Here is a 24,385-nt window from a genome sequence, read left to right on the forward strand (position 1 = left end):
ATAAATCCAAATAAATAAATAAATAAATTTTCACTGTAAAAATTGAAGGAAGTATATCTAGATCAGATATTTCATTGCTGATTGTATTGCTGGTGTTTCAATTAAAGAATTAAGAATTAAAGCAGCTTCAGCTGAAAACGCTTCCTCCCAAAAAGGCTTTTTGATTCCCGGTTACAGCTGCAAAGCAATACTGTAAATACTCCAGCTTCCCCTTCCCTTCGGCCCAAAGTTTTTGCGATCCCTCGGCCGAGAGGCTGGAACAAGAAGAGAAGAGGGCGCTGCCTCGAGAGAGAGGTAGCCCTGCTAGCTGAAGGAAGTGCCTGTTTCCACTTCGACCTGGAAGTGAAAGGAGGTGCCGGTCGAGCGGCGGCCAAGCCCCATTTGGGGGCCCGATCGCTTGCCTCGGTTCTGGCACCGTCAGAGCGGCCATGTCCCAAGGAGGCAGGCAGGAAGAGGCAGGGGCAGGCAGCAGCCTCCGGAAACATCGGAGCCACACCGAATTGTTGCCCAGCTGCAGCTCCCAGACAAACCATAAAGGGCAAGATCGGAAGGAGCAAAAGAGAAATAAGCGGATGGTGCAGCAAATCCAACAGATCCAACATCTGGAATCCTTGTAAGCAGAGCCTCTTCGCCGGTCCCTTGACTTGTTTATTTCCTCTTCTCCCCCACCCCCGAGCTCTCCTATGACCGTTAGCAACACACAAGCCTGTAAGGTAACCATGGTACCTTTCCTAATCCAGTGCACAACTACAGTTGGGTTGTGGTTTTGAGGAGACCACCATAGGCTGAGAGACAAATTCTGTCCTTTCCACTGAACCCACATCGCTGGGTTTCACTTACCTCCTAATCAAGGTTGTCCATCTGTGTGGCACTTTCTTAAGAGGGGTCCTTGGTGCTCTCTGAGCTTTGTTTTCTTGCAGACTTTTCATTACCCAAACTAGGTAACAACATCAGTAAGGAGTGGGGTTTGCTCTCAATTTCTTAAGAAAAAGCATGAAACTCCGATGACCATCCCCCCCCCGAATTAACAGCCCATTAACTTCTTAGTGCCCACCTCAAGTTAACTAGCCGAGTTGCAGACATAGAACAGCACAGGAAAAGAAGCTAATACTGGATTATTCAGATAAGCAAAAGTGAATCATCCAGATCTACAAAGAATCTAAAAAGTCTTGAAGACACCCCACCCCGAAAAATACCATAATCATTCACATTCTGACTATGAATCAATGGTATCCATATAGTACTACTCTGGTAGCTACTTGAAAGAGTCTTCAAACCAAGAATTGTGCTAAATTATTACTGTCCATTTTAAAACTCTGTTCATTTGTCTAGATCTTTCATAAAGGTATCCATACTGGCAACAGTCACTGACCTTGTGCTAAGGAATTTTATTTCTTAATTCTATGCTATGTGAGATAAATCTTGTCCCTGCCATTCAGTTCATTAGACAATGACTACAGATTTTAGAGTTTTGAGAAAAAATGCCCTGCTATCCAGTGTTTTCATACTATGCACACTTACGTTATTTTATTGTATTTGTTTCTTACTCATAGATTACAGTGTTCTATAACAAGAACACTCACTGTTGGTCTCATTTTATTGTCCTATTATAAAAAATCAATTTTGTGGTAGAAGTGCTATGTGCCAGTTAGTTCTGATTTGAGATGTGTGCAAATCATTTCATATTAGCTATTTGATGCATTCGGCCATTCTACTTTTGTTTTAAATTTATCTTATTAAGTTATAGTACTCATTCACCCAGGAAATTCTGGCAAGCCTTTCAAATCCCATATTGGAAATAATAAATTAAGTTGGTGTAATGTGGGCAATAAACAATTTGTTACTTTGTCATTTGTGCTAGTGGAAAGAAAGCTTTTCTTCTCTTGAAGGCAGCTACATTCCAAGAAAAAAACTAATATGTTTCTGACAGATTGTTGATGGTAAATAAAGACTGGAATCTGTTATAGTGAACAGCTTGGAGAGAACTCTTTACATGTTTGAAACTGCTCATTTGTTTGTTTCATTACAATGACACCTTCTTCAGTTTTCCGAAATTGTTCATATCATTTGCCAAGTAAGGCAAATGAAAAACACTTTTAAAGAAAGTATCCTTCTATTTTTTGTGGCAACTAAAAAGTCATCATTGCTTAGTTTTTTTAAAAAAGAAAAATTATTAAAGATATATTTTCAATCTATTTTTCAGCTATGAGAAACTTCCTCCAGGGCTAATTAAGGTAGGTGAGAGGGCTATAAATAATACCTTTTTAAAGAAAATATAACAGATATAATGTAAACGTTCTTCAAATTATCACTAAATAATCTATGTGATTGTTTATGCCCTGAGATCCATTTTTGTCTACAGAACTGTAAGTGCTTACTTTTGCATTTGAGTTTGAAGTAAAATGCATCCATCAGGTTTCATTTAAGACATCACTGGGCAACCATTTCAATGTAGAATGTCACATTTGATTGTATACGGCAGAAGAGTAGGTTCAGCTGTCTGGAAAGCTTCAGGTTCAGACACATACAATTAATGACATACAGTATGCATGTCCATTCAGGAAGGGACTAATAATAATCAGTATCTTGTTGCAAGTAGGTTGCAGAAAACTTACAATACTCTGAATTGTTGCTGGTGCAATGTGCTTCATCTTCTACTTTCCAGCAATCCTGTGTTTATTTATTTATTTATTTTATTGGATTTGTATACCGCCCTATTCCCGTAGGACTCAGGGCTGTTTACAGGGCAGTTAAAACCATGAATACAAAAAATTAAAAACAAATAAAACAATTAAATTAAATTCAAGCCCCAAGAGTAAATCTAAAACCCAGTTAAATTAACAACCCCACAGTCTGGACCAAACAGATCGAAGAGCCAAGTTTTCAGGTCCTGGCGAAATGAGCGAAGATCGGGGGCAGTCCTAAGTTCTGTGGGTAGTTGGTTCCATAGGGCAGGCGCACCCACAGAGAACGCCCTTCCCCTGGGAATAACCCGCCGGCATTCATTAACCGGCGGTACCCTGAGAAGGCCCTCCCTGTGGGGGCGCACAGGACGATGGGAAGATGATGCCGGCAGCAGGTGTTCCCTTAGATAGTCCGGACCCAAGCCATTTAGGGCTTTATAGGTCATTACCAGCACCTTGAATCTCACCCGGAGGGCAACCGGAAGCCAATGCAGCTCACGGAGAAGAGGTGTTACACGGGAGTATCGGGAAGCTCCCATCAAAACTCGCGCGGCTGAATTCTGCACCAGTTGAAGCCTTTGGGTGGTCCTCAAGGACAGCCCCATGCAGAGGGCATTGCAGTAGTCTAACCGGGAGGTCACGAGCGCATGAGTGACTGTACGTAGAGCATCTCGGTCCAGATAGGGACGCAACTGGCGCACCAGGCGAATCTGGGCAAAAGCCCCCCTGGTCACGGCTCCTATATGATCTTCCAAACTGAGCCGTGAATCCAGGAGGACTCCCAAGTTGCGTTAACAATCCCTAGTTATTGCTGAGTCAGCTTCAAGGAAGTATGAGCCCATGATTGCAAAATACTACTCTATGTCTATAGAAAAAATCTTGCCCACTTATTTATCTTTATAGCTTTAGTGGTTTTCCTTCTTTTGCAGGAAAATGAGACTAAACCAGAAGACTGCATTCCTGATGTACCTGGCAATGAAAATGCACGAGAATTTTTAGCACATGCTCCAACCAAAGGATTATGGATGCCTTTAGGAAAAGAGGTCAAGGTTATGCAATGTAAGTGGAGCATCTAGATTTTGGAGATTCTGTAATAAATCCAACAATAGGGTTAGTTGGTGAGAATAAGAAAGAAAATCTTTTCTTTAGCAATTATCATTTTTCCCCAATGAAGATAATTAACTTATAAATGCTTTTTGCTTTATGATAAATATTTTTATACTGTCTGTTTCAAAAATATTGCAGATTTAATTCTTATTATTAACTTCATTTCTAATATGTCTTTTATCAGTGCTTTCATGAATAGAATAACTTAAAATATTCATAGCATTTAGGGAAAGGAGAGACTAAAGGGCAAAGGAATGTTTACTGCCAAACCAGAAGAACTGACTTAGAAACAGTATAAATGCTCAGAATGTGCACTCAGTTGGTGCAAGCAGATGGATAAGGTTGAGAGCTGGAAAATCTGTGAGGATGCAGCATGGCATGTTTATAATCAATTGATTTGTAGTCAAGAAAGGTAGGAGAGTTGAAGAAAAAAAAAACCCACCAAAGAAGTATCCTCAGAAGCTGTTGGTTACTGTTTCCTATACTGCATGCTTATTTTTAAATAGATGTGTAGGATTGTGCTATGAATATTCAATCCTATTTGAATGCAAGGAATGTGCCTAGTGCTATCACCAAAAAGAATAATTAAAATTTTTTGTGGGGTCTTAATTCAGCTACTTTACCTGAAGTTTTTTTTAAACAGAAAAAAATGCTGTTAGTTTTTAGTGTTAAGGAAATCTGACAGCTCAGAGACTGGAACATATTTTTTCCCATAAGAGCTTAGACCAAAGGCCAATGAGATACAGTATATCCAGGAAATTTGTTTAATCACCTTTGAAAGCAGTCCTTGGTAGCAGCCAGGAGCTCTGATTGTAACATATTCCACAATGTTATTGAATAATTGTACATTATGGAAAAAGTTAATATTTTTACAAACTTACCAGTACAGGGATCCATAGAAATTAATTTTTGTGGATGACTTCTAACATTGCTAGAAATATCTCCATATTTTCCATGCCACACATTAATTTGTATTTTTCAATTGTGTTGTCTATTAGTTACCTCAACTTTAAGGTAAGAAGACCCAGTTTCTTTACCTCCTGAATCATTTTGGTCGCATATCTCTAGAACTGGGAACCTAATCAAAACAAATCAGTCATGAGGAGGACTGGTGTAAAGATACAAATGTGAACTAAGTTCTGCAGACTTTCCATATCTTGCCTTCAGAAAGCATGAGGATAAATAAATAATTGGTTTTGATTTTACAGTGTTGTGTGTGTGTGTGTGCGCACTTTTGTAAAAAATGTTCTGGGTAGAATATAATTTTTCAGTGTTAATCTCTTTCTCTCTCAAGGCTGGAGATGTAAACGATACGGACACCGAACAGGAGATAAAGAATGTCCTTTCTTCATCAAAGGCAACCAAAAATTAGAACAATTCAGAGTGGTAAGTAGTGTAAATTGTGCTATAATTTACTCTAAATGATCACATGAGAAAAATGTTAAATTAACGCTTCTGATTTTTCCGTTAATTGTAGATAACGTTAACATAATTCTGTAAAATATGATATGCTAATATTAATCTTCCATGGGGCACTTTCCTAGCAATAAAACAGAGACAGTGTCAGCAGAGAATAAGTTGGAGTTAATTTCCTTTCTCTTGCCAGTTTGCCTTAGCCAACCACTACATCTTCAGGATCATTCCAAGACATGTTGCATTGGGAAACAAATACTAAACATATAGGTAGCTTTCTTGGGCAGAAACATTATTGATAATATGCCCTCTAACTACAATGATTGCATTTGCCAGTGGTTCTCAACCTGTGGTCCATGGATCCCTAGGGAACTGTGAAGCCCTGAAGAAATGTTATGATTTAAATCTTGAGTTAAATCTTGACGGTCCATGGCCACAAAAGGGGGTCTGTGGCAAAAAAAAAGTTTCAGAACCACTGGATTATGCTATTATTCTCCTCCACTTTCTTTCGCCAACCAGCATTTAGGAATACTGTATGCCTTGCATCAAAATCCACAAAAGGGAAAATGAAGATATTTTATTAGGACTGGATATGCTTTAAAACAAATTCAAAAGAAGGGCTTCAAACCTCATGTAGAGCAGCAAAGTTGCAAAACATTGTTGGGCTGTTTAATTGAATTTCAAAGAAGTGTAATGCTTCTGTAATTCCTGAAGCACTTTGAATTACTTTCAAAGCAAACGCGGTCCTATTACTTATGTACTATTTATTTCAATGTTCATCTTCAAATAAGCCTATGCAAATAAATCCACTGCATTTTATACAGATTCCATACCTAGAAACCGAGATGGGAAACCATATTAAACGCAAGTGATTAGATAAGTATCTATTTATAAAGTGTTAGGCTATTTATGCATTTAGAATTGATGTACACATTAAGAGATATAAATTCTGTATCCAGTCATTTTGAGCTAACTGCAAACTAGAAAATGCAAGTAAACATTTGACTAATTAATCATAAAAATATTGCAGCTGTTAACATTGCTTTGAATTTCACTCTTTTACATCCTTACATTTCAGTTTTGGTATTTATAGTTTAAAAAATTAGGAATAATGCTGAAAATGATACATTTGGTTTTCTTTTGGTAGTCCAAAAGACGGTCTAAGATCTTAGACGGTCTGAGATCTGACTCCAGAACAGGAGTTCAAAGAAGAATAGGTGCAATTGTATAATAGGAAAAAGGTTTAATAAAATATTAACGCATATAAAGGAGACAGGATTTGAATTTTATCAAACAGAAAATTTTTACCTTTGACTGGGAGCTATTAAGCTGATTCATAAGTTATATTTTAAACCTAAGATATCCATATAATCTGTCCCTAACAACCTGTATGAAGCAAAAGAGTGTAGAGATAAAACAATCACTGCATGGGACCACTCTCCAAAATAGGCTGACAAAATTGTTTTGCTTGTGTCCATAGACTGATGGGGAGGACGTGATAGGCAGCCTTGACTAGCAATCTATACCATGCTATTTTGAGAACTCCAGAACTTCTGCAAAAGTTGCCAGTGACTCTTTCCAACATCATTTGGTAATGTGGTTTGCCATCACAATTTGGGTCAGTAGGGTTAGAAGTTTTAATGTTTCCTCATCTTTGTTAACACTTGTTATGTTTGTATCCCATCCACAGCACCCTACATGGGATTCAAGTGACAATCTTCATCAGGAAAAAGGTTGCCACTCCTGTGTAGGAAATGCCATTGATTTTATTGTACAGACCTTCTAAGCCCTTCAGATATATTTGGATTACAAATCCCAGGATTTTCAAGGGAATTTCAATCCAACTCCATCTGGAGGGCATCATGTTGAAAATTTAAAAAGTTGTAAGAAATTATTTGGTTGGACATGAAGCTTTCTTTCCTCTCTAAGGCACATGAAGACCCCATGTATGATATAATAAGAGAAAATAAACGCTATGAAAAAGATATGAGGTAAGTTTAGCTCTTTTAAACAATTATGATGAAAATGATGATAGTGATACTTCACAAATTTCCAAATATTTTTTGACCATTATAAGAAAGCTGAGTAATATAATCCTCAAGTTTGAAGTTGAGAGATGGTGACTTGCCAGAGTGAGAATGCCCTGTGAGATATGAATCAAGAAAATTACCAGCCATCTGTGAGGGGGAAAACGAGGGTGCGTCTTATGGTCCGAAGGTGATTCGTATGGCCAGCTCCAACCTCCACAAGTGGAAAGCAAGGGAGATTGCCAGGAGCACAAATCGGCACGTGCTGAGAAACGCCGATCTCACACTCCTGCAATCTCCCTCGCTTGGTTTCAGCTTCCCTTGCTACAAGAGAAAGCAGGCTGAAATGGAGCGAGGGAGATTGCCAGGAACGTGATCTCGCACTGCTGCAATCTCCCTCGTCTGTTTCAGCCCGCTTTCTCTTGTAGCAAGGGAAACTGAAACCGCGCGAGATCGCGTTCCTGGCAATCTCCCTCGCTCCGTTTCAGCTTGCTTTCTGCAAGAGAAAGCCGGGCTGCAGGGCTGCCTCCGTGGGTACTGCTCTAACACAGAGAGGGAAGGACAAAGAGGGAGAGAAGGAAGGAAGGAAGGAAGGAAGGAAGGAAGGAAGGAAGGAAGGAAGGAAGGAAGGAACAATGGGAGAGGGAGGGAGAGAGAAATAGAGAGAGAGAAAGATAGGGAGAGAGAGAAGGAAAAAGAAATAGGGAGAGAAAGAGAGAGAGGAGAAAGAGGGAGAGAGAGAAGGAGAAAGGGAGAGAAATAGAGGGAGAGGGAGAGAGGGAAAGAGAAAAATAGAGAGAAAGAGGGAGAGAGAAAGAAAGAAAGAAAGAAAGGGAGAGAAATAGAGGGAGAGAAAGAGGGAGAAATAGAGGGAAAGAGAAAAATAAAGAAGGAGATGGAGAGAAAGGGAGAGAGAAAGAAAGAGGGAGGGGGAGAGAGGGAGAGAAAGAGAAGGAGAGAGAGAAATTAAATTAGTAACATGATTGTTAAGTGAATCTGGTTTCCCCACTAACTTTGCTTGTCAGAAGGTTGCAAAAGGCGATCACATGACCCTGGAACAATGTGACCATCATAAATATGAATCGATTGCCAAGCATCCGAATGTAAATCACATGACCCTGGGGATGCTGCAATGGTCATAAGTATGAAAAATGGTCATGTCACTTTTTTCAGTGCCGTCGTAACTTTGAACAGTCACTAAGTAAATCGTAAGTCGAGGACTACCTGTACTTTATCATTTTTTTTCCTTTTTTTTTGGGGGGGTGTCAAGTTTTTGACACCTTGCGGGGCGACTGGTGGTACTCGGACATTGCCTTGTCCTAAAAGTGGTACAATGGATGAAAAGGTTGAAAAGCCCTGTTTTAGTATACTGATACTATTTGGTTCAGAATATTTTTTTCCTTGTTTTCCTGCTCTAAAAACTAGGTGCTTCTTATGGTCAGGTGCGTCTTATGGTCCGAAAAATACGGTACTTCATTTCACATGTTTTCTGCAGAGAAAAAAAAACTGACTTCTTAATCATAAAGAACCCCATTTACTTCTGATGTAATAGTTCCTAAGTTTTTGTTTTAATGTGATATCCAAGTGAAATGAAACCTGCCCAAGCAAATATCATTTGACATTGTCTTTTTATGCACTTAGGATAGAACAATTAAAACGGTTGCTGGAAGACTCCACATCAGATGAAGACAGCAGCAGTGACAGTTCCAGTCCCTCAGGGAATCAGCTGAAGCACAAGAAGAAGAAAAAGAAAAAAGAAAAGAAGAAAAAAAAGAAAAAGAGAAAACACCGGTCTTCTAAATCAAGCAAGAAGTCTGAATCAGATTGAGGAGATGGTTGCCTTTGTGTCAATAAGATGTAAAAGATCCAAAGAACATTCCTTTATTTCTGCATGCTCTACCTTTCTTGTGTTGGAAAATAACAAAAAAACCCAAGAAAGGTTATTTTGTATCTGTGGGAGATGCTTCTAAAAAAACCCTGCTTCTGTGTACACACCGACATGAATGCATGCACAGATACTTCTTTGTAACTATTTTTGTAAAAGGTCCCTCCGCCCTTTTTTTAGCCTACTAAGACTTTAACAATCAGTGTAGAAAAGGGAAAACTACTAATAGGAAAGTTCTAAAAATAACTCCCAAGATTACACAAATATCTTTTCATCAAAGCTTGGTAACATTTAGCCAAAAGAATTCCTTTAGTAGCATATCACTAAAGTGGTAAAGTATGGCAGATGTCCCAGCCTTTACTAAAAGAAGCCTATTGGACAATATGCAGAGGCAAATGAATTACAAAGGGGCTTGGTATGGGCTTCACCCTTAACTGCCTCCATCTGAACTTTGCTCTAAAAAGTGGCTTTCTACAAAGGGATGAAGCACAATACAACTATCATCTACCACAATACAAGAATATATTTTATAACTTATTTTCAGATGTACTTTATTGTTAAGCTGCATAATTTATCACCCATCCTCCAGCTGCATCTGACATAATAGGAATGGCTCCACAGAATTCTATAAGATTAGAAATAGAATCGGAGGAATTGTAAAACAATCTTTAGATCGCACATTTTGAAGATCGTTTTACTGATAATAAAGCACACTTAAATAAAACTTATTTTTAAATGTCCATTTCCTTACCAATTCCTAGAAAAGTGCTTGAAAAATTAAAAATGTTTTTAGTCAAGTAACCATGCATGTTGTGTTGCTTTTTGATGGTGGATAAAATTCAGGAAATGGTTAAAAATTGATTACATTCTATTATGGCACTCTAAGTTTGACTTTTTTAGACAGAAAAACAATAATGGAAGCATAGGTGTATTAATTGTGGCATATCTGTTCTGCCCAATAAAATAACTGTTTATTCATCTGTATTACTTTTTATTTAATTAAAAAGCAATAAAAGAACTAAAGTTTTGGATCAAAATCCTAGACAGCTGTGATGTAGAGCAAAGAGAAACATTTTTGTTGCATCAGCACTTTGTCATCAAAACTGTAGCATGCTTGTTCCTTTAGATCAGGGGTATCAAACTGCCGGCCCACGGGCCAGATGCATCATAGCAAAACCTCGCCCACCCCATTGCCGGCAATGGCAAAAAAGTTGCGATACATTGCAACACGTCACGTGACGTTGCCAGTTTGACATCCCTGCTTTAGATGACTGGGTGAAAAATACCTGGCTTCATCTACACCTGTTCATTCCTTCATCTCTTCCCATTTATCAAGGACTGAAAGCTTAATTTATCTTTGAAAGCAAAGGATTGCTAGGGAGTTAAAAGCAATTTGAGCCATTGTTTCCAATAACAGTTTGTAATACTAAGGATTAGCTGGATAACTGGAGTCATTATCATGCACATAAACTCAGCCCAACACCTCCATTTTAATCTGTTTATTCTGCAGTATGTTCCACAAACAGCTTGCTAGAATCATCCTGAGAATGGAGATGTAGAAAAAGAATGAATCCAATTCAAGGCTTCATATTCTATTGTCAGTTGCTGACCCAGAATAATGAAGACTGTGCCCTTTTAAGCATGAAAAATGTTCAGTTCCATTTAAGAAAATACATTGATATGTTCATAATATAGCCTTAGTTATTCTAAGAAGACACTATAGCATAACTTCTTTTAGTGTGGGAACTAGAATTCTACTAGAATGTACTCTGACCAAATACTAAACTGCATCCAATTAAAGTTAAATATATTTTATGAAATTTCCTCCTATGAAATTTTCCATGCTGCCATGTTTAAAATTACAATTTAAAGGCAACTTAAATTCTGAGACTACATTCAAAATCTACAGGGTCTGAATATTTCTTTAAACCTTGGTTTATGCAACCATGATGTGAGCTTTATTTAGATAGAGTATAGTTTCTCTTATTTACAAAAAAAATATCTTGGTGTCCTTTCAGGTATCACTGCAGAAGGAAGTAGGGAGCATTGTTTCTTAAAACATGATACTATTTAAAGTTAATGCTTTTTAAACTAAATTGTGATTCCTACTGACCTTTGTTTCATATTTCTCAGATGATGCTTTATCCATTCTTTGAGAATAAGTTTTACATTGGAAATTATTCACACATCCTATTAGTGCAACTTCAACTTTATTTAAACACTGTGTTACTTAACATTGTGTGAAATGTGTGTGTCCAAATCCATTTTTTGGACATTTTACAGTGTGAACTCAGGAATCCTTAAACTGATTTGCTTCAAAAAAAAATTACGATTCCTTTAAACAATACAAGCAAATATTTGCACTTCCATAATGCTGATTATCATTGTCTTCTTTTATCTTTTATAGGGTGGTTTCTTTGCTTCACACCCTGCACAAAAGGAAAACATAAAAAATAGTTTGCAAATGGATAATATTCAGGGCAGTTGAGAATAACCATATGCAAATTTGTTTGCCAAGTTTTAAAGCTTCTACAAACCAGTACAGTATAATCATTATGAAGGAACATCTTAACTAGACAGGATGATAAAACATTTCAAATACTTAAAATATGTACATGGCATATGCCTAGCATAATAAGTTTATATTACTTATGAACAAATCTATATAAGAAAAAGCCATATATGAGCAGCATTCAAATACTACCCAGCTGCTAAAAATTAGGACATCATGGGACTTAAATAAGTTAGAGGCATGAAGTGAAAAGATTGGGATCCAGCTTAAGATTCTTTTAAGATTTTTCTTAAAGTGTGGGGAATTCAGACCTATAACCTTCAGTGTGATTTGTCTGAGAGGTCTGTTTACACATCTTTCTGTATGACAGCTGAACAGGCACTAACTATAGATACTAGAGCAGTGCACAGCAACACAAAGCAATCAGTGTAACTACCTAGTAAAATGTGTGCCAAAGATACAAACATCCTTATCGTACCTTAGGAAAAGCCCACTTAGGTATTCAGTCTCAAATGCTGTTAATAGTTTGTGTAGTGTAACAGTCCATGGTAGTGGACGTAAGCAGGCATGATGCTCAGTAATGTATGAGTGTGTCAGATTTTTCAAGAAATTAGTCTAAGGATAACAGTTTAGATCAAACAGGAATCTCCCTTGGCACTGCAGCTGGACTTAGCAGGTTGTTTGCATCCTTTATACAACTTTTCTCTCCTCGGCAAGGCTGAGTATGTATTGCATAAAGATGTATTTCACTGACTATATACTCAATACAATTGACATTTTACTGATTATGATCCATGTTTTTATTATACACATCTTTCAAAGAGCAGAAACATCCTATGCAAGAAAATATTCCACTATGGTTTTCCAATTCAGTGAACCCACAATTTTCATTTGTAGCACTAGTTCTAAAATTCCTATGAGCTGACTATTATTGGACTTCCATATACTGCTCAGAGTATTCTTATAGAAATGATTTGAAAAGTGAATTTAAAAGTTTATCTCTTTATTACTAGATAACTTGCTGACATAGTGCACTTACCCTTGTAATACGTAGTTTTAGGTTTCTCCCATTCTTCAGTGGTTTCACACCTTGTGTCTCTGCGTTTATGAGGAGGCTTATGCACTCCTTTCTTCTTTGGACAGTCCATATACATATCGTCAGAAGCAAAAGGAAATACTTCCAGGATATCTATTATAAATGAAATAATTTTTTTCATTCATTTTATTTACTCTGCGCCTAAAATTTAATCCCTTCTATCATTTCCAATTTTTAAATTACTTTGCTTGCAAAGACATCTGTACCACACCTCATTCTTTAAGAATAGCTTTTCAAATTCACCATACAAGATAACAGATATTTTCTCAGAATATGCACGAGCAACTAGAGAATTGTGACTGGCTGAGGCTCCCAATTGAGTTGTACATGATATCCAAAATTCATGTTTGATCTGAGCAGCACTGAATTTGCTTTTATGTATAATACCTCAGCATTCAAATTAACTTGACTTTTTTTTGCTTGCACAAATTGCCACTTTGCTTTAAAATGTGGAATCAATTGCCACTGAGTTAAAGAAAATTAGTTGAAGTCATGTTAATAAATAGATGAATGCAGTACATTTTTATTTTAAAGAATAGATCATACCTTTCTCTTTTGCAGCAGTAGGTGAGAGATCACCAGGTTTTAGGCTAGCAGATCTGGGTCTAGCACCACTTTTCATCCAGTATTCATCAGGTCCAGTCCTTCTATTTTCGTCTTGTAACCATCCTGATCAACATGTATAAAGCAGAAGTTCAGTTCTTTGCTACATATCTGGTTAGTAATTGGTAAAGCAAATTGGCTCAACAATCCTAATAGAATTCCAATATGTCCACTGATTTAACTGCAGACTATGAATATATTCAGATGTACATGTGTGTACACATAGATCAGCCTGGATGCTAATATGGACTATGCTACTTTCAACTCTTGATCAAGGAACATTTAGACTGTAGTCACTCAATATTCTATCATTAAAAAAAGTTTGTTAACTGTGTACAAGAATTCAGAGTAAAAGGTACATATGAGGAGAAAAAGAATTTGAAATACATAAACTGCAGCGTTTCAGAGAGATAGGCATTCAAGTAGCTATGTACAAAATTCTTGATATACAGCTTATTTCCAAAAAAAGCCCGCAAATCCCCCAAAATAATCTATCTTCCTCTCTCTCCTCTGTTTGACTTATAAAGACTTATAAATTAGAAAATGAAGTTTTGCAAAAAGAAAAAAAAGATTGACATCTGTTTCAGTTTTCTATTTACCTGAGCATTTCTGTGGATTTTTTCTGTATTCAAGTAATTCTAGCTGTTGGGCTGTAGGTCTCATCAAGCAGATGTTATAATCATCACAGAGATCTTCATCTTGCTCCTTCTGCAGTTTAGTAGGCAACCCAGACATTTTTTCTTGCACAGGCCAGTTAATTACATGTGGTGGCACTGCATTTTTAGGGATTCTCCAAAATACTTGCTGGGTAGTCTGTTGGCCCAATCCACTTTTGTCTGAATTCAGGATTTCATATGGTGTATCTTCTTCAACAAAGTATTCCTCATCAGTTTCTTCTTCATATTCCTCTGGTTCCATCACCCAATATTCTTCAGAGTCATCAGCATCTGATGGAGATGAATTTGTTATTTTTTGGAGACAATAGAGATGCTTGTCACTGGAACATCTTGGAAAAACGCTCATCTTTTTGATTTGGCTAGGATTCTCTTTAACCTTGACTCTTGAATCACTCTTCAGATTTTGACTTTGCTCACTAGTGACCTGTTCAGTCCCCATCACTTCCTCATCTTCATTGAGTGTGCCTCCACTTCTTATATGGTCTATTCCCAAGCCATCAGCATTTTTCTTGAAAGTACATAAACTCTTTGGAAGCAAATAGTCTGGGACTATGACAGACACTGAAGAATTCTCAGTTGATGAGCCTTCTTCAATAGAAGACATATCATCAGAGGTAATACTGAGCAAATTTGGACGCTTTCTTCGGAAAAGATATTTTTCATAGTTATAGTTTGGATCCATGTTATCCACACAAGCCAACCAGCTCTCAGAAGGAAGATATTTTTCAGAGTCATCACACCACTGGATTTTTTCTGAAGCACTCCAGTTTTCATTGCTCACATCATTACATTCACTCAACTTCTGAGGCAAATACGCATCATTTGTCACCTCCATGCCAGAGGGATATAATTTCCGTTGTCGGATATGATTTGAAACTTCTTGTGGAGCTTTTGAACCACCTGATTTTTTAAAACCAGGAGGTATTTTGGCCATCAGTACATCCTGCCTTATGCCTGAGTAGTCAGGCCCAGTTGGTTCAGCCAGTTGCACAGTTCCAGCTTCCTCCATTGGATCCTTTGCTCTGTAGTTTATAACTCCTTGTTTTTCTGAATCTTGATTTTCTTTACATAGAGACTGTTTCTTCTGCATGTCCTCAGGAACCTTTTGCTCCTCTGAAAATGGAATACATGGAAGCAATTCTCCTTGTTCGCGAGGCCCATATGCAACTCCTTCACAGGAGCTACGAGCAAGCATATCTCTTTGCACGATATTTGTTGGGACTTTTTTCTGTGCCATCTCATAGAGAGGGATTGTTTCTTTGAAAGACTTCCATAGCTGGATGGCAGGAGCACCATCATTTGCATATTGTATTCTAACTTCCTCTTTCTCAATGGCATAGCCTGCGGGGGGAAGGGTTCTAAATGGTACAAGACCTGAAGAGTTCTTGGCAAGTTCCCTGTCTGACACAGCAGAAGATGTTTTATCTGTTTTTTCTAACAAACTTTCAGTTTCTTTAGGCGTATCAGATGCGATATGAGCAGTATTTCCAGCATCACAGCTTTTTGTTCCTGTATCTTGTTCCATAGGTGTTTTTGCTCCACTTTCAGATTCTCCAAAATTAGTTTGAGTTTCTTTGTCCTCTGTTCTTTTCACTGGGTTTTGTGGTTGACACATCATGGGAAAACCATGCCTGAACCGTGGGACTTGATACACCATGGGTGATGGTGGAGGACCACTGAAATAAGGTCTTCTAATTCTCATATGCATAGGAGGCTGTGGAACTAAATATCCAGGATATTCCTGGGCAGGAACTGAGTAACATTGGAAATATGGATTGCTACTTCTTAAACCTAAGAACAAAACCAAAATACAGTTATATCATTGGCTTCTAATTTTAGATCTTCAGCAAGGCTAAACATGCCATCAGAATAATCCAAAAAAAATCAGCCAAGCCCCTCAAAATGTAAAATATATGTATCTTTGGTGATTTAGCAGCATCAACAGGCTGTTCTATATCTTCCTAGGTATCCTATAAAGTTACTGCAACAGAATAAAACAATAATTCTATTAGTGGAGTTTTAATTAAGCACCCCCAATTTATTTGCTGCAACAAAATAAACCACTCTTTCTAAGCTCATTGTTTTTGGATATCTAACAAATTAATAGCTCTGTGCCTTTGGAAATGCCTCATTTTACACTTTTTTGCGTCCAAGATTATAGTTGTACCAATAGAACTGAATATTTGTTGCTCAGAGCTGAACTGCAATATTCTTTGTTATTTTCTTCCAGACATTTCATTACTCAACTAGCAAATATCATCAGTGCTAAAACTGCTGGTGACGTTCTACCATAGCTCCATAGAGAGCATTCTAACCTATTGCATTTATGTGGAGTTTGCCAACTGCACAGCAGCAGATAGGAAAGCACTCCAGAGAGTCATTACCATTGCCCAGAGGATTATTGGCTGCCCTCTCCTCCCCCCACCCAGAAGAACTTTACAGTTCCCGCTGTCTTAGGAAAGCTCAAAACACTCTTAAAGACTCATATTATCCAGGACATTCTTTTTTTTTTTTTGAACTATTACCATCTGGCAGATGGTGCAGGATAATAAAAACAAAGAAATAGGCTGAAAAATAGTTTTTATCCCAGAGCTGGAATCATATTAAATACTATTGTACAGTGCAACATTGAAGTGCAATATTAGGGGCAGCGCAGTGGTGAATAGAATGTGAAGGATGTGTGTATATAATGTATGTTTTTACTTGTGTGTAGTGTGTACTATGGACAGCACTTAATTTCATTGTGAGATATACAATGATGATATTCTATTCTAAAAGTGCTAAAAGTGTTTGAGCTAACAGTAAACAGCCTAATCAAGGAACCACCAAAAACTTTCCCACCAACCTGGATGGGGCAAATCACTTGTATTTAAACAAAGAGCAAACCGCACCCCCTTTTAGCACCGATGATATTCCCTAGATGGGTATTGAAATGTCTGCAAGAAAACAGCTAAACTCAGAGATAACCGAGAATCTCACAGGTACAGTTATATTTAGCTCAGCAAGGCATGAAGTGAAAACATGAAGTAGTACATGCAAAATTTCAGTGCAGCTCAGTGACTATTACTGAAAAAAGTTATAATTTACAGATAAAGGAGGTCAACAGTTTTGTATAATTTTGGAAGTGAATAAGCAGGAGTCAGAAGACTATGACTGACAATATCTTTTGCTATTAATTATATTTGTTATGCTTTCTGTCCTTGATAGATCTGACTAGTATCTGTATGGAAGTATCCATGAAATAAAAGAGCTATAGGCTACACTAGGAAGGTTAAAAAAGGTTTAAAAAGCAAATGGAGCCAAAAGAACTCAACTTAAGCTGCTAGAAGCTGTGTTTGACTTGAAGGAGACACTTAATTGCAGTAACAAGCAGAGCCTAATTACATTTATTTGGAAACAGAACTCATTGTTGTCAATGGAATAATTTATAGCTAAACAAACTAAAGTTTACAAGCTAATTAAATGCAGTTGAAATAAATTGTATTTAAGTTAATTATGCTAAATAAAGCTATTTATTTGCCCTAGGAGCAAGCAAGCAGAAATTAGGAAAGTGAGGAATTTCCTGTTTGTTGCTATATGCTCTGAAAGTTTCATCCACTGAAAGCTAAAAGGTTATAAAGCTGTTAAGCAGAGCTACAATGAAGGTAATGATGATGAGAGTGCTTCTTTATAGTGTAATATAAAATATAAAATGTACTACAAAACATTAGAAGTATGATCCTGAATATTAATAGTAACATTCCAGACAGATTACCCTGTAATGTATTTTGCTAGTACCGGTATTACAGAAAATAAGGTTTGAGACAAATTTCAATGTCTGAAAAGAATGCTTAACAGATTCTGACTGAAAGCATGAACAAATTATAGGTAAAATTTGCTGGTATCATTTCTGCCTCATTAGCCTTTAAATCTTTGACACTTGCTATGCCCTTCCCTAAGCATTTTTCTTAGTCTTTTTTTTAGAACATTCTTTTTTTGTCAAAGAGCCTATAAAGTTAAGAGCACTACTGCCAAGATCCAGAAGAGTAGATGAAACCCTAACAGAGATAATAAATTAGCAGTTCAACTGCAGCTCTTTGTTTGACCAAATAGAGAAAACATTGACAGATTTTTCTAGTAAATTTCTCACTTTTTTGTTTCCTGTTCAGATTTGGCAAATAACCCCTTTTTTCCCATAAGTTTATCATTGTATGTCAAAACATTGTACTGTATAGATTCTCTTACCAGATGCAGGCATGCCATAGGGATTGTACATAGGTCCAACAAGCCATGGATTAGGGAATGGCTGATGTGCTGTAGGCTGAGCATAAAAAAAAGGCCTTGGATTTGTAGAATAAGGTCTGCTTTCTGAGGCTGGAGGAGCATTCATTTTCTAAACTTGAAACAGAAAACAAATATAAAATTTAAAAGGCATAAATGCTAGACAAGACAGTTGATGGTGTAGCTTATCTAAGAATAAGGACATTATGAAGATATCCTGATAAAAATGAAAAAATAAATTTAAACATATCACTACTGCACACATTTTTTAGTAGGTATTTGCTTGAGGCTGCTGTCTCAGGATCCTTGTCCAAAAATGTTCAAGTATCATCTGCCTCTACATTTGGAGAAAGAATAGGAACAGTTTGGAATGTTTAAAGAAACCCTAAAACTTGTGTGTTGGCAAGGGAAAATTCCACAAGGAGATGTGAGGTTATGAAGTTATCAGCTACATAAAGTTATGTAGTCCCACATATTTGGTGAACCTTACCCCATCAGGATCTTGCAAAACCAGACAAACCACATTATATCTACTGATTGTCGTCATATTACCTATCAAAGTTGTACAGCCTGGGATTTTAAATTAGCTCTGCCAAGTTACAGAATAAAACAGTGTTTCTATTAGTGAAGTTTTAAATAAGCACCCTGCATTCAGTCACTGAATAAACCAACATTTCTAATACTGCAATTTTAAAGCAAACACTCCCAATTTAGTTGCTGCAACAGAATAAAACAACAATGCTATTGACGACATTTTAAAGCAAGCACCCCCAATTTAATGGCAGCCCACAGAATGAAGCAAAATTTCTATTACTGGAATTTTAAAACAGGCAGCTCCAATTTCATTGCTGCAACAGAATAAACCAATATTTCTAATACTTAGATTTTAAAGCTAGTACCCCTGGTGGATTACTGCCTTGTCTTGGCGAAGGGGCTTGCGTAATTCAATGAAGCTATGAGCTATGCCGTGCAGGGCCACCCAAGACGGAAAGTTCATAGCAGAGAGTTCTGACAAAACGTGATCCACTGGAGAAGGAAATGGCAAACCACTCCAGTATCTTTGCCATGAAAACCCCATGGACAGTACCAAAAGGCAAAAAGATATGACTCTAGAAGATGAGCCCCTTGAAACTTAACATTAAGAAAACCAAGATCATGGCATCCGGCCCTCTCAATTCCTGGCAAATAGATGGGGAAGAAATGGAGGTAGTGACAGATTTTATTTTTCTGGGCTCCAAGATCACTGCAGATGGGGACTGTAGCCAAGAAATTAAAAGACGCTTGCTCCTGGGGAGGAAAGCCATGGCAAATCTAGACACACTAAAAAGCAGAGACATCACCCTGTCAATAAAAGTGCGTATAGTCAAAGCTATGGTCTTCCCAGTTGCAATGTATGGCAGTGAAAGCTGGACCATAAAGAAGGCTGAGCGCCAAAGAATTGAGGCCTTTGAGCTATGGTGCTGGAGAAGACTCCTGCGAGTCCCTTGGACTGCAAGGCGATCAAACCGGTCAGTCCTAGAGGAGATCAACCCTGACTGCTCTTTAGAAGGCCAGATCCTGAAGCTGAAACTCAAATACTTTGGCCACCTAATGAGAAGGAAGGACTCACTGGAGAAGAGTCTAATGCTGGGAAAGATTGAGGGCAAGAGAAGAACGGGACGACAAAGAATGAGATGGCTGGATGGAGTCACTGAAGCAGTAGGCGTGAGCTTAAATGGACTCCAGAAGATGGTAGAAGACAGGAAGGCCTGGAGGAACGTTGTCCATAGGGTCGCGATGGGTCGGACACGACTTCGCAGCTAAGAAGAAGAACAACAACCCCCGGTGTAATTGTTGCAACAGAATGAAATAATGATTCCATTAATGGAGTTTTAAACAACCACACCCCAATTCAGTTATTGCAACAGAATAAACAAACATTTTTATTACTGAGATTTTAAAGAAAGCACTACCAATTGAGTTGCTGCAATAGAATAAAACATTGCTATTAGTGGCATTTTAAAGCAAGCATCCCCAATTTCATGGCACAAAATGAACCAAAATTTCTATTACTATGATTTTAAAACAAGCAGCCCCAACTGAGTTGGTGCAGCAGAATAAACCAACATTTCTAATACTGGAATTTTAAAGCAAGCCCCACCATTTACTTATAAAACTACCTTTTTATTAGTAGAATTAGAAAGCAAGCAGTTCCAATTTAGTTGTTACAACAGAATAAAACAATATTGCTATTAGTGGCATATTAAAGCAAGCAGCTCCAGTTGAGTTGTTGGAACAGAAAAAAAACATTGCTATTAGTAGCATTTTAAATCAAGCACCCCCAATTTTGTGATAGCCCTCAGAATGAACCAATATTTTTATTACTGAGATTTTAAAACAAGCACCTCCAATTTCGTTGCTACAACAGAATAAATCAACATTACTAATATTGGAATTTTAAAGCAAGGCCCACTATTTACTTATAGGAAAAAAAATAAATTTTTATTAGTGGGATTTCAAAGCAAGCAGCTGCAACTGATTGCTGCAATAGAATAAACCAAGCTTATTAGTGGGATTTAAAGCAAGAACCCCAAATTTCATAGTGACCCACATAATTAACCAAAATTTCTATCATTGGAACTTTAAAGCAAGCACCCTCAATTTAGTTGCTATAACAGAATGAACTAATATTCTTATTAGTGAGATTTTAAAGCAAGCACCCCAAATTATTTGTAGCCAACAAAATAAGACTAAATTTTTATTAGTGGGATTTTAAAGAGGGAAAGCCCAATTAGTTACAGCCAATAGAATAAAACAACACATCTAATACTGGGATTTTAAAGCAAGCAGCCCCATTTACTTATATCCAATAAAATAAAATATTTCTATTAGTGACAATTTAAAGCAAGCATCACCAATTTAGTTGCTTCAATAGAATAAACCAAGATTTTTTTTCCTGGGATTTTAAAGCAAGAAATCCCAATTTAGTTGAAGTCAACAGAAAAATTAACATTTTTATTAATGGGATTTGAAAGAGCAACCCCAATTTACTTATAGCCAACAAAAAATTTCTATTATTGGGAATTTAATGCAAGCAAGCCCAATTAAGTTGCAACAGCAGAATAAAACAATGTTTCTATTAGTGGAGTTTTAAATAAGCACCCCACATTCAGTTGCTGCAGCAGAATAAACCAACGCTTCTAATACCTAGGATTTTAAAGCAAACACCCCCAAATTAGTTGTAGCCAACAAAATAAAACATTTTTATTACTGGGATTTAAAAGAAGGAAAGCCCAACTTAGTTGCAGTCAACAGAATAAAACATGTCTATTTTTTTAAAGCAAGCAGTTCCATTTATTTATATCCAACAAAATAAAATATTTCTATTACTGGGATTAAAGCAGACACCCCCCAATTTACTTTCTGCAACAGAATACAATATTTCTGTAATTGGTGTTTTACAGCAAGCCCCACCATTTGCTTATAGCAAACAAAATAAAACTACATTTTTATTAGTGGGATTTGAAAAGCAAGCACCCCCAATTTAGTTCCTGCAACGCAAATATTTTTATTAGTGAAATTTTAAAGCAAGCGCTCCCAATTTAATGACTACTCAGAATGTAGGGAAATGTCTTTATTGGGTATTAAAGCAATGGACTCCATTTTAATTGCAGCCAACAGAATAAACCATAATTTCTACTACCAGAATTTTAAAACAAGCACTCCCAATTTGAGACAACAGAATAAGCCAACATTTCTATTATTAGAATTTTTAAGCAATCAACCCCAATTTAGTTGCTGCATTTTTATAAACTAGCATTTTTATTACTGGGATTTTAAAGCAAGCACTCCCAGTTTACTTACAGCCAACAAAATAAAGCAACATTTCTATTATTGGGATTTTAATGTAAGCAAGCCCAATGTGGTTGCAGCAACAGAATAAAACAATGTTTCTATTAGTTATAAATAAGCACTCCCCATTCAGTTGCTGTAACAGAATAAAACAAGATTTCTTATACTGGAATTTAAAAGCAAGAACCCCCTTTTACTTATGGCCAACAAAACAAAACAACATTTCTATTACTGGGATTTTACAGCAAGCTCCCCCCCCCATTTAGTTGCTGCAACAGAATAAACCAACATTTTTATTAATGGCATTTTAAACCCAGCATCCTCAATTTCGTAGCAGTCCATAGAATGAACCAATTTAGTTGCAACCAAAAAATAAAGCAAGAAATCTAATATTGGGATCTAAAAGGAAGCACCCCATTTACTTATAGCCAACAAAATAGAACTACATTTGTATTGCTGGGATTTTAAAGCAAGCACCCCCCCAATTTAACAGCCTCCCACACAATAAAGGAAAATTTCTTTACTGGGTTTTAAAGCAACGAACTCCAGTTTAGTTGCAGCCAACAGAATAAACTATGATTTCCATTACTGGAATTTTAAAAGAAGCACTCCCAATTTAATTTCAGCCAACAGAATAAACTAATTTTTATTATTGGGAATTTAAAGCAAGCAACCCCAATTTTGTTACAACCAACAGAATAAAGCAAGATTTCTATTACTGTGAGTTTAAGTCAAGCACCCCACCCCCTCATGTTGTGGCCAACAGAGTAAACTACATTTCCACTATTGGGATTTTTAAAACAAGCATACACTGACTTTAATGAGTTGCGGGTGGGTCAGCTGGCTAGGTTCTTTGCTTTGAAATCCCTGAATGTTGCAACCAACATAGTAAACCATATAGAATAATATCCTGGATTTATAGTTCTCAATTAGTACTGTATACACAATGCCACTGTTTATGAAAGCATTGCAAAGAAAAAGCAAATGTTTGTTTTATAAGGGATCAAAACTTTTCCACACCACATAGAAATAATAATAAAGCAGAGAATCTTTTGAAGTAAGGAGCCATTGTCAAAAGCTAATCAAGCACTTATTTAAAACCTCCCTTCCTCCCTTCCCTCTTTTAAACTAGGTATTTCTACTTGCAAATAGCCCTCAAACCTTGAACAGAAGCTCTTCTACGGTATTTTGACTCCAGCCAAAGACACAAACTGCTACTATGTTGACAACAGCCCAGCAAATGAACTAAATGAAAAGGGCTCTCATCTTTCTTAATAAGCACAGGTCTTCCATACACAGCTGAAACTCATTCTTATAATTTTCTCATAATTAGCTTACTGCTTGTTTCTATGTGGAATATCAATATACCTATCTACATAGAGTCTATGGTGATTAGGTTGAATTTTAGAATACTGTCCCACTTTACTGCATAAAGTAGGAGAATATAGAATTACTTTTTGTTATCTTTTAAATTCAAGCTTAATCTCAATGGCTGGTCTATATGTTACTATATCAAGAGCTTGGTTTGTACACTAAACTAAACTAAACTAAACTAAACTAAATTAAATTATATTTTGGTACCTCCTTTCCATAATGCCAATAGCAATCTGTGTTCCTCTCTCCTTTAAAAAAAATATTGTGGATTGGGCTCAGAAGGAAAACACAAAGGTTGTACAGGTTTTTTAACCAGATGGAGAATCTAAGAACATTATGTTTTTTTTTATTTTAATATACTCATTTCTTTCCACGGATGGTGTTATATGTGGAGTGTGATGATTAAAGTGTTGGCCTGGGACCAAGAGTTTCAAGTCTTGGAAAATTCCTAGTCACTATCTCTTTGATCAACCTACATAACAGAGCTGATCTGATGAGCAGATAATCAGGATGGATGTGGATTTAGTCTTCTTTCCTTATAATAAGCTAAACAATTTGCACAGTTGCCGACTATCTCCTATACACACCCAATTTTGCTTAAACTTCTACACTAATGTTTCTGTTCCTCCATGACCTTGGTCTTGTAGTTCTGCTTACTTAGAGACTGTTCTGTTCTGTGGGGACTGCACATCTTGCCTTGCGCCTTGCACTCTACCCACTCTGTGATGGAACTAATACAATCACAGTAAAATTTACAGTTTGCATTAAAACTGGGTGAATTTTTGAAATCCTCTATTTGCTTCATTTCTGCTACGAAAAAAAGCTAAACGCTTTGTCATAGAGGCAGGAGAAATTCAGCTGGATTTTTAAGAGAAGCAGTGGAAAATGCTACACTTGGATTGTGCAGATGTTGCAT

At 37.0% G+C, this 24,385-nt stretch overlaps 2 protein-coding genes across 2 annotated transcripts in view; both read left to right on the plus strand.

The window, feature by feature from the left end:
• The first annotated feature begins 354 nt into the window (after positions 1-354).
• On the plus strand, positions 355-10,100 carry RP9 (RP9 pre-mRNA splicing factor). Its single transcript, XM_081345357.1, has 6 exons — positions 355-613; positions 2,204-2,234; positions 3,614-3,743; positions 5,086-5,177; positions 7,134-7,195; positions 8,873-10,100. The coding sequence occupies exons 1-6, from the start codon at positions 429-431 to the stop codon at positions 9,057-9,059; spliced, it is 687 nt and encodes a 228-aa protein (XP_081201483.1). The 5' UTR covers positions 355-428; the 3' UTR covers positions 9,060-10,100.
• A 7,479-nt stretch (positions 10,101-17,579) lies between these two features.
• KBTBD2 (kelch repeat and BTB domain containing 2) overlaps positions 17,580-24,385 on the plus strand; it is a 34,922-nt gene continuing 28,116 nt past the window's right edge. The window contains exon 1 of the mRNA XM_081344426.1: positions 17,580-17,648. The gene's annotated coding sequence lies outside the window, so the exon portion shown is untranslated. The remainder of the gene's footprint in view (positions 17,649-24,385) is intronic.

Source organism: Vipera berus (assembly GCF_964194415.1).
Source record: "Vipera berus genome assembly, chromosome: Z".
Lineage (NCBI taxonomy): Eukaryota > Metazoa > Chordata > Lepidosauria > Squamata > Viperidae > Vipera > Vipera berus.

Bases quoted from the DNA above. Each gene is read 5' to 3' on its own strand.
- RP9 (XM_081345357.1), top strand. From the start codon at position 429: ATGTCCCAAGGAGGCAGGCAGGAAGAGGCAGGGGCAGGCAGCAGCCTC. The intron at 614-2,203 runs GTAAGCAGAGCC...TCTATTTTTCAG, and splicing joins ATCCAACATCTGGAATCCTT to CTATGAGAAACTTCCTCCAG. The intron at 3,744-5,085 runs GTAAGTGGAGCA...TTCTCTCTCAAG, and splicing joins AGAGGTCAAGGTTATGCAAT to GCTGGAGATGTAAACGATAC.